We start from the raw sequence: 19,814 nt of genomic DNA, 5'->3' as shown, positions 1-19,814 counted from the left end.
GACAGTCCCTAAAAGTTAAGAAATCACAATAAGCAATAGAGCTTAGGATCTCATGCAGGGTAGAGAAAAGTATTTAAAAAACAAAAGACAAGAAAATTCTACAGCTAAGGTGTCAGCTGCTTGAAGTCAGGTCACTTTCCAAGTACAGATACACTTTTTTTCTTATATATTTTATTGAAATTTAACCCATTTACTCAGTGAAGCGGGCAGCCATTGGGCGCCCGGGGAGCCGTGTGTAGGGACGGTACTTTGCTCAGGTGTACCTCATGGTAGCCGTTTAGTGGATTTGAACGCCCAACCTTCCGATCACGGGGCCACCACCCTACCTACTGAGCTATCCCTGCACCTTTTCCTTATTTAATTAACAGCAACACTAAGTCTTTATCTGCCAAATGTAACTACAGCCGTTGATAAAAGAAAGAGAAGGAGGGTGATTAATTTTGATGCACTTCAAAAAAGAAAGTTTAATGCTTTGAGTTTGGAATATTGAAAGATTGAAAATGTTGCATTTTCAAGGCCTTGCAGATCTTTAACTGCACAATTATCAAGGAAGCAAAGCAAAGTCAGACAGCATGACTCACTGCCTGCCGGCGACTCACTTACAGAAATTTGAAAACGTCTTTGTTGTTCAAGGTGAGTAAGTTGAAGAAAAGAATGCCTCACTGCCAAATTTAATGAGAATTTTTAGGGATGTGAATAAAAAATAATGTGTTTTATCTCTCAAACAGGAAACCAATTTCTTTCTAAATGTATTTCACCTATCAGCTACATTTTACTTGCCTTGATCCGTCCAACATCTCAGCCCCTCTACCCTCACCCACTCCTACGTCTCTTTGTGGCACGCCGGCATTGTTATTGGTGTCATAATTTACCTCTTTATGCAAACATGACCCTGTCCCCGATATGCCGGCAAAATATTCATACTGTAGTCACCGTGAGACCAATAAAGAATGAGATAGGAGGGACATAAATTATTTCTTCTTTGCTACGGTATTTCATATTTCACTCAGCTGCATTTCCTAGTATTGCAATATGCACATGCATTTATGCATGCATGCCTTACCTGCGTTTTCTTTATAGGCTCTACATGTGAGACAAAGGAGTGTGACATTGTTATGAAATAAATAGATCAAAGGACAGACAGAGATGAAAAGCAAGGACAGGTGTGCGGTGCAGGCATGAAGGCGAGTAAATGGGATACACAGGAGTCATGTGAGGCATTTATGCATTTGTATCGCTGGTAATTTAAGATGCTACCTTTTAGACCAACTACAGGAGTGCAGGCAGAGATAACTAGAATGAAGGCGTGTATTGCTGAAGTGAAGATGGTCTTAAGTAATGAAGAGACTGAATCGAATGAACCCCTCAGAGTGGCACAGAGGGACCATTGTGCTGTATGGATTTGGTAGCACTCATGGGTTTGACCTTGGCTGCCTCTCCCTCTTCTCCTCCCTCCTCCCTACACGTTAACCCACCCCCAGGGTCCCACTCAACCTTGGCTAATTAGCTCACATCCCAGTGGCACATGTTCAACACGCAATTTATCCACAGCAAGGACATAACAACTGCAGCGTCCCGCCTCTGTGCTGTTTCTCGTTTATTCTCTCATGTTACCGGCGCTACACTGTAGCTTGCTTATCTGTTTTTATTTAAGTATTATAACACAGTGCTGTAAAAAAAACAGTACAGCTTTCTCCCCAGTTTTTTTTTTTTTTTTGCATATTTGTCACTCGTTTCAGGTCATCAAAAAAATGTTGTTATTAGACAGAGATAACCTGAGTAAATGCGAACGGCAGTTTTTAAAGGATATTTAATTTATTTAAACCTATGTGGCCCTGTGTGAAAAGGGCCACATGTGGGTTACTGTGTGAAAAAGTAACCCAAACCTTATAACTGAGTGTACAGTGAGTCTTTCACATGGCTGTGGAGGAATTTTGTCCTACTCTGCAGATTTTTTTTTTAAAAATTTCAGACACATTTTTAAGCACGCTTCCTTGTCTCGTCAGTTCTGATTTGCCCCAGCTGTGTTTCCCTCCTGTTGTCCATTCCCCGATTGCTCCCTCTATGTATTTAAGCCCTGTGTTTCAGTTTGTCATGGTCGCGATCTTCCCCCCTGGTTGTAAATAGTTTGGTGTTTTGATGTAAATAAATGTCTTATTTTGCTCTCTCTCATCGTTTGCCTTCGCTGGAGGGTCCGAGGGAGGGGCCGCTTCAGCCTTCCGTCTGTCTTCGCTGGAGGGTCCGAGGGACCGCTTCAGCCTTCGTCCGCCTTCGCTGCAGGGTCCGGGGGGACCGCTCCAGCCTTCCGTCTGTCTTCACTGGTGGGTCCGAGGGACCGCTTCAGCCTTCCGTCTGTGTTTGCTGGAGGGTCAGAGGGAGGGACCGCTTCAGCCTTCCGTCTGTCTTCGCTGGAGGGTCCGAGGGACCGCTCCAGCTTTCATCCGCCTTCGCTGGGGGGTCCGAGGGACCGCTCCAGCCTTCGTCGTCTTCGCTGGAGGGTCCGAGGGACCGCTCCAGCTTTCATCCGCCTTCGCTGGGGGGTCCGAGGGACCGCTCCAGCCTTCGTCGTCTTCGCTGGGGGGTCCGAGGGACCGCTCCAGCCTTCCGTTTCCACTGGAGGATCCAAGGGGCCTGTCCAGCCATCAGCGTCGCCTGCAGAACAGCAGCCGGTGCCGTATGCGCTGGGCATGAATCAAACATTTTCTTTGGGGTTACATGTTTTAAATGTTTGATTTTTGGGTGGGGGGAACTGTTACGATTCGGTGTTGTCAGTGTTTTGTTTTAGGCGTGACTGTTATGTTGCCTGTTTTACTTTGAAGGTCTGTATCTCAGTGTGTTCAGTTTACGCTTCCTTGTCTCGTCAGTTCTGATTTGCCCCAGCTGTGTTTCCCTCCTGTGGTCCATTCCCTGATTGCTCCCTCTATGTATTTAAGCCCTGTGTTTCAGTTTGTCATGGTCGCGATCTTCCCCCCCCGGTTGTAAATAGTTTGGTGTTTTGATGTAAATAGCTGTCGATACTTTCGTTTTGGTATATCTTTGTGGAAAACCGTAGTAGTTATTTATCTATTTATTTCCCCTCTGCGAATTGCTGCCTTATTGTGGTAGAAGGGTTTGTATATCCCAGGGATCCCAGGGGCAAACTGGTCCTGGGTGAGGGACCAGACAAAGAATGATTCAGAAGACTGGGGCCCTGCCCTGGAGCCAGGCATAGGTAGGGTGCCTGAGGCCTTATTCCATGGGGCCCGGATGGGCGCAGCATGAAAAGGGACATGAGCCCATCCTCCTGCAGGCCCACCACCTACAGGAGGTGCCATAGTGTTTGGGTGTCTTGTGTGCACCGATGGATGGATGTTTTATTTATTTTTTTAGCCATTAAAAGTTGGACTTGCTGGTGTGTTTTGGATCATCTTCCTGCTGCATGACTCCAGTGAGCTTGACTTTTAGAGCACAAAATGATGGTCAGACATTCTCCTTTACGATTTCCTGGCGGAGAGGAGAGTTAGTGGTTCTAATAATTACAGCAAGTCATCCTGAAGCAGACCCAGACCATCACACTACCTCCACCTGTTGTTAAGGTTATCTTTATATGAAATGCTGTATTAGACTCAAACCTCCCAAAAAGTTCAGCTTTTGTTTCGTCAGTCCACAGAATATTTTACTTTTAGTCTTTTTTTTGGAAGATGTGAAACAAACCTTTGGGGCTTTTTTGGTCAGTAGTGGTTTGGTCAGCTCTCCTGAACTCTGGCCTTAAACGAGGCAAGTGAGGTCTGCATTTCTTTGATGTTGTTCTGGGTTCTTCTGTGACATCCTGGATGAGTCATTGATGAACTATTAGCGTACTCCACTCCTCAGCAGGTTCACTACTGTTTCAAGATTTCTGTAATTGTGGGTAATGGCTCTCACTGTGGGTCACTCTATACCATAGGTGTCAAACTCTGGCCCGTGGGCCAAATTTGGCCCACAGCCTAATTACATTTGGCCCGCGAAGCCATACCAAATTATTATTAGAGCTGGCCTACTGGTATTATACAGCTAATATATATATATTGTTTAGTATTAAGCTTTGCTTGTTCCATATTCAGTTTTTCAGCAAAACTTGTTTGAGTCCATAAGAAAAGAATCATTCATATATCTGGAGGAAGATTTTTATTTCAGTAAATATTAATGTTAGCCCCCGACTTTGTTCCAGTTTTGAATTTTGGCCCACTGTGTATTTGAGTTTGACACCCCTGCTCTATACCAAAGCCTTAGAAATGGCTTTTTAACATTTTCGATATCCAGGCCTGGCCATATATAGTGAAAGAGTGATTTAATCAGAGTTAGTTACTTTTCCACATAGAGTCGTATGTGTAGATATTTATTTAACATGAACATTGAATGTTAGTTTCGTATAGTCAGCATTTTATACATTTGTTTTCCGTAACAAAGTTGATAAGTGGACTGCATAGCACTATTATATCAGTAAAGAGCCAATTTTAGGAGATAGGTGCTGGTGTCGAACAAGATTACGCTAATAGTGCAGAGCATTATGCTATCAGCTGTTTTTGAATTTTTTAAAAAAATGTTAAAGATGCTTAATCCATAGCAAGCAATTTTTCCATCACGCAGTGGAAAGACTTGCATAAATTAGGGTTTTTCTAATAAGTTTAATGGAAGAAAAATAACCTTTGTCATTCTTAGGGGCGGGAGAAGACTGCAGTGATTAAACACAGTTTTTCAGGCTTTTTCTCTCCTTTAATTTGATCTTAGTCAATACAGAAAAGAAGACCTTGCACAAATATGAAGCTCATTTTAACTGTACTGCTGCTGCCTTTCAATTACAAGTCCATCCACCAATTTTCTCCACCACTTATTCAACTTCAATTGAAGGGAAGTTGAAAGCTTAAAAAGGCAGGGTACCCCTCGGTCAGTTTGCTCGTCAATCACAGGGCTGAGACAGATAAGCGCACACACTCACATCAGCACCAATTTAGAATGACATTTGACTACACAGTGTCAAATAACACAAACACGCTAGTAGGCAGTCCTCAGAGGAGAAACTTTATTTGCATGCTTGAACCAACTTACGGGCTTTTCTCCATTTAATTATTTAATTACTGCTCCATGAGCATGTATGACCATGCATGCTCATAATTAATGCACAAGCGGTTGGGAAAAGGGCTTTAGATTTTAGAGGTCATGTCTCTCCTCACAAAAAGCCAATAGCAACGACAAAGTGACTTACATGGTCACAAGAACGTTCGGCTTCGGTCAGAAGCTTACATTACACTCATTTTGAATTTCATGTTAATTTTGGGCTTTTAGTGATTTCTGTGAACTGTTCTTTTTTCAGAATGAAGTGATTGAACAGCATAAAACTTTAATGACTTAAAAAACAACAATTAGTTGAACAAGTTTGAAATTTGGTTTTATTTGCTCCCAAGTTTCACCATGACCAGATGTTTTTGATAGTCGTCAACAACCTTCTGGCTGGATATTTGATCACTCTTCGAGGAAGAATTGGTAGTGTTTATTTAAATTGGCTACTTTTCTGGCATGGACCCGACTTTTAACTATAGTCCACAAATTTTCCATAAGGTTGAGGTCGGGGCTTTGAGAAGAATATTCCAGAATCTTAATGCTATTTTATCCATTCCAAAACCAGTTTTGATGCATGTTTGGGATCATTGTCCTGTTGGAACATCCAGTTGTGTCCCAGTTTCAACTGTCTAACTGTTGATGTGAGGTGAAACTGAAAAAATAGTTATTCTACTTTGTGCATTGTACCACAACCACTGGCAGTAAAATGGCCCCAGAGCTGAGCGCTGTTAAACAAATTATTTTTATGCTGGCAAAGAGAAACAAGCAGATGCAGTCAGTGATGATCACTAATGAGAAGTTAATGGGCCTTGGCTTTGTCATGATAAAAGACACACAACTTCAGTACAACTTACTAATGAATGTAAATAAGTGTATATATTTACAAGTGTTTGTAGACTTTTGACCCTGTGTGCATTAGAGAAAATCCAAATTAAATCAAACTTATGCACCACAATTCTTGTTTCGTTAAGTCATTAAAGATGTAGACTGTACAATCGGTCCACCCTGGAAAAAGAAGAGTTCAAAGAAATCATTAAAAGCCCAAAATTACTATGCCATTTATGCCCAACATACACATATATAAACTTCTGAGTACAACCCAATGTCCTTATGACCTTAATTATAATGTGTCTCTGATGATGAACACAGACGAGCTTAGTGGAAGGAATGGGTGCTGAATAAATTTGTATAAAACATTTTAATTGAAAGACCTGTGAAATGTCAGGAGTGGCTTAGGGGACTTTCAACACGAAGTGAATTATTGTTTTGTGTCTGTGTGGAGGTGTGTTTGTGCATTCAGTCTGTAAAGTTTGCAGAGACTGCTTGGAAACTTGAAGCACTCAGCAACGCTGACAAATATAAAAGTCCTTCAAACTTATTTTTTCTTTGAGTGTTTCAATCATAAGCAGCCAGCCTTACTGTGTCAGCGTTTAAATGAATGCCACAATCAATCCATGTGGGACATGCCCAGAACTCCTCACCCAGGAATCATCCTTGTCAGATCCCGAACCACCTCAACTGGCTCCTTTTGATGGAGTAGCAGCTCTGGTCTAAACCCCTCCCAGATGGCCGAACTCCTCCGCCTATCTCTTTGAGGGGCCAGCCACCCTTTGGAGAACGCTCATCTCTGCCACTTATAAGACAATAAGTGGCATCCTGATATTGGTGGGAAGGCTGTTCCACAGTTTGGGAGCCCTAACAACAAAGGCCTGCTGACCTTTGTTTACTAGGTGAGACCTTGGACAAACCAGCCCCATTCAACAATAAAAATAGCCATCCAGGCATATAGAGGCCAAACAATTCTTTCATATGATTTGGAGCATTGTAATTTAATGCAAGTCATTAGTAAGCTTTTAGAATAGACATGAAATTTAACAGCCAACCAGTGTAAACTTCCTAATACTGGAGTAATATACTGACATATCCTGGTGCCAGTTAAAATCCAGCCACATTCTGAATTATCTGGAGTCAGTGTAGTGGGCATTTTTTTTCAACTTGAGCATTGAAACACAGCTCAGTGTTGAAAATCACTGGTTATGAGTAGATTGCTTGACATTTTTGGACAAAAGGCTTAGCGTACTGTGGGTCAGGGTAGTGGATTTAATAACTAAAACATCAAAGTTATCATCATTAAGCTTTGAAAGGTTTTGAGACAGCCAGCAATTGATATTGTCAAGGCTTTGAAGTACAGTGAGAACACATGGGTCACTTTTCCTGGCATCTGTTTGTCAAGTGGTCTGGGTAAACTCAAGGCTCCCCTGCTTGGCTGCAGTGGCCCGAGGCTGCAATTTGCAGGGCATTGTGCCCTCAGATGGGAAATAAACAAAGGCTGATGGTAACATGATTTCAGTCATTCAGCCCTCTCCCACCACCATACTGAACACAGTTGATAAGAAAGCAACCCCCCCCCCCCCCCCCCAAAAAAAAAAACAACAACAACTGAAAATCATCAGTAGGATATTGCTAATGATGCATAAATCTTAAACAAGCATTTTGTAGTTGAAAGTTCATGTTTCTCTTTTTAAATATTCTTTTCCAGCTTTTTTTTTTAAAGCATCAGAAAATGTAATCTGATGTTGCAGACAGTGAAGGTTTATTTATAAACTGTGTTATCTGGACTTGTGATGTCATTATAAGGTTGCAGACAATGTCACGACCTGAGTGAGGCCGTTGCGATGTTGCCTAACAACAGCGAGAAATTACTTGTGTCCCCAACCTGCCAAGTTTTAAGAAAAGTGGGGTTAAGGTGAAGTACAGACAGAGACGCAGAATGCCAGAATCCTCGATTAACAGCAAGAACATTCTAAAAGTTTCTTTAAATGAAAGAATCTGAAAAATGTAAAATTTAAATGTCAACATCTGACACGTTTACCCCAAGCGAGGGGGGCGCAGAGAAGAGACTACAAGCTCGAATATCTGCTGCTTTGTTTGTTGTAATCAGGATGGCCTTGTGTTTATACACCGACCTTGAACACTGTTACTAAAGGAGAGACAAACAGACTATGAACCATCCTATCGCAAGCGTGTTACGCTGCTCGTGTTTGCAGTTTACCCACATTCAGTGAGAGGTTCGCAGCTGAGGTAAACAATGAGCAAAGCTGTGTTTGTTCAGAGAGAGGCTTTGTGTATTACTGAGCTGTTTTTAAAAACTGCCGGGGTTACGACGCACAACTTAGTGTAAAACTGTAGATCTAAGGAACTGTACGAGCAGCTGGTAGGAGACGGGGCTGCTCTGTGAATGCCAAGCAAATTTATTTCTTGTGGAGGACCGTAGGTGTGTGCGTGTAGGCTATTAGCCTACAATCACATATTTGTCTCAGGGAATAATACATGATACAATCAGGCTGATGCAGAATCATTATAGTTTTGAATTTTCTTATTAATTCATATTTTTTATTTCATTTTTTGTTTTTATTTCACTTCAGTTTCAGTTTAGTTTTCCTTGTTTTAAAACGTTTTGTTTTAATTGAGTTTTTATTAGTTCAGTTGTTTTAATTAATATTGTATGCAGGAAATATCCAAGATTTAGGAAAACCAGTCCGTGTATTACAGTACAAACACAGACATTTTGGAAAGAATTTGCCTCACAGACTTGTAAACATCCAAAGCATCAATAAACACAAAGCGTCTTCGAGCAAGGTGTGATAGCAAATTTTGCCAAACTAAGGTGTCTTAAAAGTTCACAAAATAATTTTCAGTTAGTTTTAATTTTTCTCAAAGCTCAATTCTTTTTTTTTTTTTTAAATCTATTTTTACTTTGGATAATTAAAATCTCAAATTAACACCTTTTGCTCAAAATCAAACAAAGCAAACAAAAAAAGGTTCAAAGTTCAAAAATTTAGACGTATTGCTGTGAAGCTTTTAGCTTCATACATCAAACACTTCACCATATATTTTTTGGGTTTGTAGAACACGGCTAAAATGGAAAATCTGCACATATTTAAAAACATGAATTATTATCTTCACAGTTATAATTAGAGTACAATCCATTCAGATTATACCATCTATTAATACTTTTGTTTTTGTGCTACAACTTGTGATATGTGCCCAGTCCAGCATAAAGATTCATGAAAATAACATTTTCTTCAGAGAATTCTGTGTTAAAAAGTTTTCTACATTCTTTATTTTTGCAATATTGTGAAATACAGAAGTCACTGTTTGTCTTTTGCATTGTGGAGTTTTTGAGTAGTTTGCGCTCAAATATGAGACTTTACAGATCAGCCTGATTTTTTTTCTGTTTTGATGCTAAAAAAAAAAAAAAAGACCAGTGAAAATGTCAGGCTTTTATCTTTAATATTTCTTGAAATATTCATGTTCAAACACTGCCTCAGATTTCAATGAGCAAAAGGAAACAAAACTCATTACATATGTTAAATTATTTATGTAAATTAGAGTTTTGGAGAGCAGAAAATGTTCTAAAGATTGGCAGATTTGAGATTCAGTGAACCGTGAGAACATGGATCTGATGGAGCTTCAGTTTTAAGTTAAGTTGTTTACAGGCCTGGACTGTTGTGTCACACACAGATAGTCCATTTCAGACTTATGTTTGGCTTGGGTGAAAGTGCTGTCTGTACAGAATTCACAGAACACGGTGGTGTTAAGGCACAGTTGAAACCACGCTGACTTTTTATTAGAGAGCCGGCAGGTTAAAGAGGTTCTAATCTCATCTAAAAGAAACTGACATTTGCATTTTCACACCTCTGTTGGGCGAAGTCTAGAAATGTTCAGGGCTTCAGTGCATGCATTAAAACCAACTTAAAAATATGGTGAAATGTCTCAGGACCCACTTTCTTTGCTCTTTTTAAAATAATGACTTAGGAAGAAGCAGTGTGCTTGTACATTAAAAACATTTTAAAAAAACAACAAAGTCGTGCTTAGAACATTTCCACAGACCTCTAAAATAATCACCGTTCCATTATATATCCTTTCGTTCCTCAGTGTGAGCAGTGATTGAGCATTTCACATCACCAGACAAGGCGGGCCATACTTCAGCGACAGGAGCGTGAGTCGTGTCTAACAGTTTTGGTTTGAACTGTCCTCTTAACTCAATTGTTCTGATTTTGGTGTACACAGTCTTGACCTCGTGCTCTCAGATCTAGACCCTTTTCTTTTTAATTTTTAATTTTTATCCCTGATTAGTCCTTTTAATCTGCCTTGCACTTCGTTGCATCTTTCCACATTCATCTTAGTGCTTGTATTGTTAGTCCTTTCTTTTCTGATTCATAAAAAAGACCAAGTTAGAAAAAAAATGTACATTTTATTTTCCATTTGTGCAACAAATCTAAAGTCAGCTTGTCTTCTTTCATGCTCTGAGACACACACATGCACACACAGATGCACATGCACACTCATACACTCACTTTGCTGTAAGTTGGTGACACGAGTCCTTGGAAAGTGCAGTATTCAATTTGTAACTATTATGGAGACAAGGACAAAGTCCTTTATGTGAGCAGCCACAGAGAGAAAATGGAAGCAGTCACTATAGCAACCGCCAGAAGAGTGCCCAACAAATCAACAAACAATGCGGTACAAGACTTTTCCAGGGGAGCCATTTAATGCGAAGCCTTGAATCATACAAAGTTGTCCTCTTAAGTTTCTGAAACCTGTCTTGGAGTGTCTGTGGGTATCTAAGCCCCAAGTACTTGGTAAAAACCTTGTGTTTTTCTCCGCACTTGTGCTTCAAGGCCAACTTGGCTGAATGTGCCAAAGAACTGTCTTCTTGGGTCATGGCAACCTCAGGATTTCATCTGTGTGATCAGCCTTCAGGAAGTGCTTACTGCCACTAAAGAACAAAACAATACTTACTTATTAAAAGCATTTTGTGTTTTGAAGTAATCTGGACCCGCTAACAAAGCTCAAATTTAGTATTTTGTGATGGACGTAGAACTTCTTTGTTTGTGAGTGCGATGCATCCAAGGCTGACGTTTAAGACAAACTGCAATTGTCTTTTTAGGGAAATTGTCTACCGGACTCAGCAGTGTGGGTGGTATTGTTTTCAGTGAAATAATTCACTGTTTTGAGCTCTATGGCAGGTGTTATATGATTTTGTCAGTGTGATAGCATCTCTCAAATCAAATCAAATCAAATCAAATCACTTTTATTGTCACATCACATGTGCAGGCACACTGGCACAGCACATGCGAGTGAAATTCTTGTGTGCGAGCCCCACAAGCAACAGAGATGTGCAAACACAACAACACAAACGAGCAAAATACAAGAATGGCCAACCTGAAACTAATAAATATATGTACGATATATAATAGTGTATGCATTTCTGGATGTGTATACTAAATATTTTCCTACGTGTGTGTGTGTGTGTGTGTGTGTGTGTGTGTGTGTGTGTACACATTTTTACAAATTAAATAGTAAAAAAAATAAAATAAATAAAAATAAAATAAAATAATAATAATAATAATAAAATATATAAAATATACAGAGTTGAATATGTGCAAAACAAGTGGCATTACTGTACAGTATGGAGTGCATAATGTTGAAGTTCCAGTAGTGGAGGTGAGGTGTCTATGACGTGTTCAGCAGTCTGATGGCCTGATGGAAGAAGCTGTCTCTCAGTCTGCTGGTACGGGACCGGATGCTGCAGAACCTCCTTCCTGATGGAAGCAGTCTGAACAGTTTATGGCTGGGGTGACTGGAGTCCTTGATGATCCTCCCCGCTTTCCTCAGGCAGCGCTTCCTGTAGATGTCTTGGAGGGAGGGAAGCTCACCTCCAATTATCCGTTCAGAGCACCGCACTACTCGCTGGAGAGCTTTGCAGTTGTAGGCGGTGCTGTTGCCATACCAGGTGGTGATGCATCCAGTGAGGATGATGATCTCTGTGCATGAAATGATGAAATGTCATAGCTGTGCAGTATCATGGTCCTGGGCCATGTTGGCCCAGTATTCTTAGTTTTTGTGTGTTTTTGTATTTTGTTCCCTATTTATGCCTTGGTTCCTAGGTTATTTAGTTAAGATGTTCCTTATTTGGTTACCTCCTGTGTGCCCCTGTGTATCTGTGAGCCCTCGTCTCTCCTTGTGTTTTATTCCATGTTTTCCCCAGCCCGTTATGACTGTTCTCCCCGTGCTCTCTCTCCTCCTGTCTGAACCTCTGTGTACTTCCTGTTTTACTTTGACAGTCTCTCGTCAGTATGCGTCATGTTGTGTTCACTCCTGCCCTGTCTCGTTATGATTATCTGTGTCAGCTGTGTTCCCCGTGTGCTCCCACTTCCCTCGTTAACCCTCTGTGTATTTATGTGCGTGTCTCCCTCAGGTCAGTGTTGCGTCGTCAATGTCTTCTCCCCGAACCTGTGTGTCTTTCTGTGTTCCCTCGGTCTTCTGTTAGTATTCCCAGTTTAGTTCTGTTTCGTTTTAAAGGCCTGCAATAAAGCAGTGATTTTGAGTTCAGTTCCTGTCTCCGTGAGTTTTGCGTTTGGGTCCTCATCTGCCTCCACACAGCCAGTTCATGACATGCAGTCGAGAACAAAATTTAAAGTGGGTGTGGTTCGACCTACAAGTACAAATCATCAGTGCTGCGAGTACGCCTAAAGGGTTCCAGGCCTCTTTGCTTTATGCCTCTGCACTGCATTCTTCTTAGTTTTTAATATATTACTTCCCATATTAAGTATCTTTATCTGATGTACGAACGTGCAATATTATTGAAGATGGATGTGGTGCATGAGCTCAGTGGAGTCGAGCTGGTATGATCCCATCGGGAGATTTATGAAAGTTAGCCACTTAGTTTAATGGCACTTCCTTTTGTCCTCCCTCCCTCTGTAATTCCTGCAAGTGGATTTCACTTTCCCATGGCCCCTGTTTGAGTAAATATCTTCTGTGGTTCTGACCTCGCTCTAAATTTCACCACCAGAAACAAAACTGTGCCGTGGCTGAAGCTGCCTGACTCGAGCTGTCCGCGTGTCACAGCGGCGAGTTTCCAAAAGTGCAGATCAACTGCGCGTTTTGTATGCACATGCACACACAAACTACTGATCTGCTTTTATTTGAGAGCGGCCCATTCGCTGGCAGAAGCGACTCAGAGAAGAGAACGGTGGTGTTTTCTTTGCCGAGGTGCGAAAAGACACTCTTGCAGTTTTTGATAAATGTTACTTGAACTCAGAGGAGTCTTGACTTAAAGACACAAACAACGCAACCCCCTCTCACAAAACAGAATGCATGTTTTGTAAGAAGTCCCATCCTTTAAGTAGTGTGATGCGACCGTGAGAGGGCCTCCCCATGCTGAGCTAAGTCAGACTGGGCTGGGAACCAGCAGGCACCGTGCCAGAGAACAAGTCTGCCTCATATCAAAAAGAAAAACTAACAACTTTCAGCCTGGGAAACCAAAAGTCTCTGCACATTTCATTAATGCATTATCAACGCGTTACCCTTGAGTTTCCTCCTAAAGTTAAGAACCTGAAAGTTTTCATTAAACTGAACTATTGCCTTTCCCCCCCTACCCTTTCAGCAACAGCCATTTAAAGTTTTACACTTGCCAGTCTCTGCGGATTAGTTGTGCAGCCCGATCCATTTGTTTCAGATTTCCTAGCTCACAGGAAACAGACTTGTAATGCAGATAAATGTTTTCAACTGTTGCATATTAAACCCCAACTGTTGTCATCTAAACTGACATCTTGCATTAATTCATCTGGTGTTTAGATGCAAAGGTGGTACATACGTGTCTATGAGATGACATGCATCAGTCATTATTTAGGGGATAGGGTGGCATGTTTGGCATCAGTTTTCAGATCTTCATCCAATTTTAAATAAAGCATCAACTTGTTGTGGTGGTGGGAGGCCAGTTAGGTGAAAGATGTTTAAGAAATATTTCAGATTGACTAAATTTACCCTGGGAAGGATGGTTAAGTGGAGAGACACCTTGTCCAAATCTGATAAACAAACAATAGACGAAAAGGAGGCCTGAAAAAGAGCGACCGAGCGCTGCAGCTGTCTTTTCAACTCTGTGCTTTTGCAACAAGACATAATGTAATCTCTCCTTGAGACGGGAGGATTTTTATAACCTGCGCTGGCTGGGCCTTGAGCAGGAGAAGAGACAGGCTGAGTGAAGGCTGTTTATCCCGCTGTGTCCTTGATATAAACATGTGAAAAATTTTCTGTGGTTCTTCTTTCTGCTAAATCAATACAAAGACATTCGGCCTCTGAACAATGTTGTAGCACTACAGAAAAAAAAAAGTTTTCATCCTGTCTCTCTTTTCATAACTGTGTCCTTCAATGCAACAGAGCAAGGGACACTGAGGTCCTGCTTACTGCAATTTCACGAATGTAACCATGTACTCAATGTCATCCTTTCACCAAACCAAAGACAACCTTTTGTTAAGACCCTCATTTTTTAAGCATGCAAGGGTATTTGGGACGTGGCCAGGGCAGAGATGCTCAGACCGTCTACAAAACAAACTGAGATTAGAACCTTTGCTCCAAACTTTTGCATTAGTCACCCACAGTTCTGCTCATCCTGACATCTTCTATTGCTTGCTTTCTGTCTGGTTAAACTCCTCTGTAATCAGCTCTGATTTCCCCAGAGGGATTTTCCTCTCCCTCTTTCAGGTAGCAGCCAACCCTAACTTGTGATCCCTCTCAGGAGCAATTAAGATAAACCTCTAATTCATCTGCTTTATCCCAACTTGTCCTTCTTAGTTTCTCATTCACTGACTTCCACCGCCCCCTCTCCCCACCACCTCCCAAATACCTCCTTCAGTGACAGAAGCAAGGAGAGCACTGAGTCATGACATCATAATTCACCAGCTCCAGTTTTCACGGTTAAATCAATATCAGCGTGTCCGAGTCAAGGTTGGAGGCCGGCCTTCGCGCCTCAGCTCTTCCTACTTCTTTCTCATAGAAAATCATATAAATTGTCCCTAAAATAATTAAGCCTTCAGATCCCTCCCTGGACTATTTTTTCTTTTACTGGCTTCTGTCCGATGACTGCTCAGAGAGTCAAGGTAATGCTGAGAATAAAGCTGGTCTCTGGCGCCTTCTCCACTTTTCTTTCTCTCTTGCTCTCTTCCTCTGCTTTTTTGTTTCTTTCACACAATTTATAAAGAAGTCTCTTTGATTAAGCACGGCTGTCGGGTTTTTAAAACGAACAAACATGATTTCTGAACAGTTTGATAAACCGAGCGAGCAGACGGAAATGTTACATTTCCTGTTTTATCTGAGCCATGGTTAACCTTTCACAGGTGAGCAACAGAGATGAAAGCTGCTACTGTCCGACGTGTTTACCTGCAAATAAATCAATAAAAATAAATAAGAAATAATAATAAAAAATCATTTACACCGGTGTGTCTTGAATATGTGAGGGCTGTGAAAAGGTAAGTGTGGGAAATAGGAGAGGGGTGGAGAGAGGGGCGGTGTTTGAGAAGGGAGGGGGGTGTGTGTGTTCAGGGGGTCTGAACAATCTCTCAAAGCGCGGGGACAGACGGGAGCTAATATAAACGCTCTGCCCTTCACTCGGGGCTATCAGGGGCTAAGAAAACAGGGCTACCTCTGTCACTGACCTCAAGCGCTTCAAAGAAGCAGCGGGACGCGCTGAGCTCCTGCCGGCGGTCATGGCCACGCTGGAGGGCTGCCGCTGTCGGGGTGCCAGCGGCCGAAAAAACAGCAGCAGCAGCAGCATTCTCTACAGCATTCTAAAGAGTGATGACCGCCTGGTGACCGCCGAGGAGCAACAGCAGCATCCCCAACAGCACACGCTGCAGCACTTGTTCCAGAAGCCCCCCTCTTCCGCTTCTGCCTCTTTGCAGGAGGTCCGACAGCAGGCTTGCTCTTGCGGCTCGTCTCGGCGCCGGGGCGTCCTCCGCTCCCCGCAGGTGACCTGCAAAGCGGCGTCCGCGGTCCTGGTGAAGACGCTGCGCTTCGTGAAAAACGTCCCCTGTTTTCGCGAGCTGCCCGAGGACGACCAGCTCGTGCTGATCCGGAGCGGCTGGGCGCCTCTGCTCGTGCTGGGACTCGCACAAGACCGGGTGGACTTTGAGACCACGGAGACCGTGGAGCCGAGCATGCTGCAGCGCATCCTCACGGGCTGTCCGGACAGGCAGAGCGAGGCTGTGGGCGGCCAGAACAGGGGGGCACCCGGCGTCTCTGTTGTGGACATCGAAGCGATCAAAGCCTTCCTAAAGAAGTGCTGGAGTGTAGATATAAGCACGAAGGAATATGCGTACCTGAAGGGAGCCGTGCTCTTCAACCCAGGTGGGTCAGGGCTTTTGATAGCAGAGCATCAGTTTTTAAGCACAGGTGCCACGCTCACGAGTGGAACCGTTTGATTTATTAATTGATGGGTAAAAGTTTGTTTTATTTCAGCATGACTGCTCTGATATTTACACTTTACCTAACTACTTGTCTGCGTTGTAACATTTTTATCAACTTTTCACTTCCCCCCATCCTTCCCCACCTCTAGATCTGGAGGGTTTGCGCTGTCTGCACTACATCCAGTCGCTGCGTCGAGAGGCGCACCAGGCTCTAAACGAGCACGTCAGGCTGATCCATCGCGAGGATACGACGCGGTTCGCCAAGCTGCTCATAGCTCTGTCCATGCTGAGGGCCATCAGCCCGCCAGTGGTCGCTCAGCTCTTCTTCAGACCCGTCATAGGGACTGTCAACATCGAAGAGGTCCTCATGGAGATGTTCTACGGGAAGTAGGTCACGGGTCCATAGTGGACTGAGATGAATTCAGCAGGTTCAGCTGTCAGATGGACTGAACTGCTCAAAGATTTAATTGGTTGGCAGGTGAGGACGACGTGTGGGACTCAATTAATTAAAGACAAATGTATTTGGGAAATCTTCAGTGACTGTGAAATGACCAACACAAGCAAGTGTGAGTGTGCATGTGAGAATGAGCGGCACAGAGAAAGAAAGAGAGAATGTGCTGAGGGAATATGTCATAATAGAGGAAAATATAAAGCAGCTCATGTAATTCATAACTTATTTGTTTTTATATAAAATATTTTTCTATAATAATAATGATAATAAAAAAAACCCCCTAAAAACAAACTATGTATGTGAGTGATAATTGCTCCGTCATTGCTGACACATTTTCCTCTGTGAAATCAGCCCTGGACAAACTCTTACGAAGGAAGATAATGTGTCTCAGTACACACGCAGAAAGTACTTAAGAAATCACGTCGCCTCGAAAAATATGAGTCACACTGATTGATGTCAACTACAGTTCAGTCACATCAACTACAGATTATCTTCAAAAGGTCAGGGCTTGGTGTAGCAGCTATTCACTGTCCAGTGAAGGAGGTAAGTTGTGGAGTATAAACACAGATGCAGGACTTCTGAATTCAGGTGAAATGCCCTGTTAGGCCACCAGAGTGCAACAGTATACAACGTGTAGCGATTGTGCAAGTCACATGGATCAACTTCCCTGTCATGCACACAGAAAGGGGCAAAAGTGGTTGAGGAAAAGGACCTTAGGTAATGTTCCTGTTCCTCGTAGTCTGGCCATCACAGTGTGGGCACAGTGCGGTAAGGTATCAACTTGCTCGCTGGAGAAAAAAAAAAAAAATCTCCCTGTAACCAACAGAACAAAAGCTCCTAGAGACGCCGCATAAAATACACCTATGGTTTAAACCAGACCTCTGTAATGAGACACTACTGAGTGAATGTTCATCTCAGACAATGGCACAAGGACTTGCTGCTGTTACACCATAGCCACACGATGTTACGAAGCTCAGTCCCTGAACATCTCATCTAGCAGCTATAATACTTCATCACTGTTCAGAGGTCAGATGGCCTGAGCCTGCACTTGGTCTCGCTTTGTGGCAGCACCAATAAAATAACCCGGCCAGATTGTTAGCATTTTATATTATACCCAAACAATTGTGGTAGAAGTTCTCACACACTTTAATTAAGGAACAAGTAGCACACATTAAAGTAATACTTCAAGTAATGGTCCTGCACTATACACACATCAGAAGTAAAATGGCATATGATCGGATAATTATTGGATTAAAAACGATTACATTTGTGTCACAATGTTGCATCGACATGGAGCAGATTTTACGTTTCATACTGCGGGGATATTAGCCTACAATAATATATCACAATGTGGTCAGATTTATTTAATTTGAATTGGTTAGAACACTCATTAGTAAAACACAACGATATTAATTGGCAGAAAATTGAACTACTCAAATAAAGCACTTAGGTACGTGTGTAAAAGTGCTTAGCTGCTTTCCACCGTGACTCCCAAACGAGAAAGGAAAGAAAGATGAAAACAGACGTAAAGCTTCTTTGTTGGGTGTAAAATTGGAGAAGATTTCTCATCTCGGTCACCGAAGTATGAAAGGACCTCCTGTTTCTGGGTACACCTTAAAAAATGGGGCGCAACAACATGGGAGGTGACTGTGTGTGTGTGGCTGTCTCCGAGGTGAGAGCAGAGAGAGGAGAAAGTGCAGGACGAGCTACCTTATTAAAAAGCCACAAAGCAGGGGGCTTTCGGCGAGAGGCAACATTGTTAAATTACGGCTCTTGGAAAGAACAAAAAGTTATGAGTCACATTTCTGAAACTTCTAGACTATAATGCTGTATCGGGAGCTCTCCAGTCACCATCCTCGCCGTCTTATAATAACCGCATGCGTTTAAATCAACATATTTACTGTTCTTTCGAACAAGGAAGCAAACAGCGAATCACTGTTTGTTGATCAAAGTTGATCAAATTGACTTTTCAGTCAAATTGTTTTCCATCTCTGGTTTCACATCAAAAACTCTCTGAAAAGATGTTTTCGAGATCAGTAGACTTTTCAATGGTGCCCTAAAGCAGAAAAAGCAGTGTCTCTGTGCTTAATTTGTTGCTATTAATTTCATGCAAGCAGAACAGCAAAGCACTAAAGGGAGGAGGTGATGCCAATAATAAAGGCTGGCACAGAAAACTTGAGATACTGATGAAATAGCTCACATACCTCCTGGTGGACAGATAAGGCATTGCAAAGAGTAAAATAACAAGAAAAAACAAAACAAAACCATGCACATGAAGGTGTATTTACACACACACACACACACACACACACACACACACACACACACACACACACACACACACACACACACACACACACGGCCTTGCACATGTGCTCATGTGGACTTTGAAGCCATCCCGTCTATCTCCTCTTTCTCATCGGGGCCTATTTTCTCTCCAATTAAGCCTGTAATTGCTCTGGGTAATAAAGACTCTATTAATCCTGTGTCTGCTAATAAAACCACACTGGTTTGGCAGGAGGCTGCTTTTCTTGTGGCTGACAATATGTTGTGGGTGTTTGCCTGAGTTAGCATCACTTATTACAAAAAGAACACAACCAAAGCAGATTCCACCATTTGAGACCCTTTTCTTTCTGTCTTTCTTTCTTTTTAAATTGGTACGGTGTTACAGTTTCTCTTGGTGTTTGCATAGTCTGAAAGCAGCACTCCCCAGCACCACCACCACCGCCCTTGTCTCCAGCAAAAATGTCCACAGGCTGAATTTTATAAACACTGTCTTTAGCTTCATTTCTTCATCATTCTGCCTTCTACTCAGTCTTTTCCTGCTTTTTTTTTCTTCCTCTGCCCCAGTTTCTGTGTTTTCTCCTGGGGTTGGCAGACATCAGTAAATCTGCTTTCTGTCTCTGTGTTTACCAGTGTTCAGACACCCGTTGTAGGTAGTGTGTATCCCCAGGAGATGGCACTGTTTGTCAGCACTCACCCACCAATGTGCAGGCAAATGTCAGGCGTCAACTGAAACTGCTTGGCCTTAAGCC

General features: G+C 42.3%; 1 protein-coding gene across 1 annotated transcript; it reads left to right on the top strand.

Annotated features, from left to right (window-relative positions):
* The first annotated feature begins 13,358 nt into the window (after nucleotides 1–13,358).
* Nucleotides 13,359–19,056, top strand: LOC113008381 (nuclear receptor subfamily 0 group B member 1-like). The gene is made up of 2 exons (XM_026145746.1): nucleotides 13,359–16,269; nucleotides 16,478–19,056. The coding sequence occupies exons 1-2, from the start codon at nucleotides 15,630–15,632 to the stop codon at nucleotides 16,717–16,719; spliced, it is 882 nt and encodes a 293-aa protein (XP_026001531.1). The 5' UTR covers nucleotides 13,359–15,629; the 3' UTR covers nucleotides 16,720–19,056.
* The last annotated feature ends 758 nt before the right edge of the window (nucleotides 19,057–19,814 follow it).

Source organism: Astatotilapia calliptera, chromosome 16, assembly GCF_900246225.1.
Source record: "Astatotilapia calliptera chromosome 16, fAstCal1.2, whole genome shotgun sequence".
Classification (NCBI taxonomy): Eukaryota; Metazoa; Chordata; class Actinopteri; order Cichliformes; family Cichlidae; genus Astatotilapia; species Astatotilapia calliptera.
This window is presented reverse-complemented; position numbering and strand designations above follow the sequence as displayed.

Coding starts and splice junctions, on each gene's coding strand:
- LOC113008381 (XM_026145746.1), top strand. CDS start 15,630: ATGGCCACGCTGGAGGGCTGCCGCTGTCGGGGTGCCAGCGGCCGAAAA. Junction 16,270..16,477: donor AGCCGTGCTCTTCAACCCAG/GTGGGTCAGGGC, acceptor CCCCACCTCTAG/ATCTGGAGGGTTTGCGCTGT.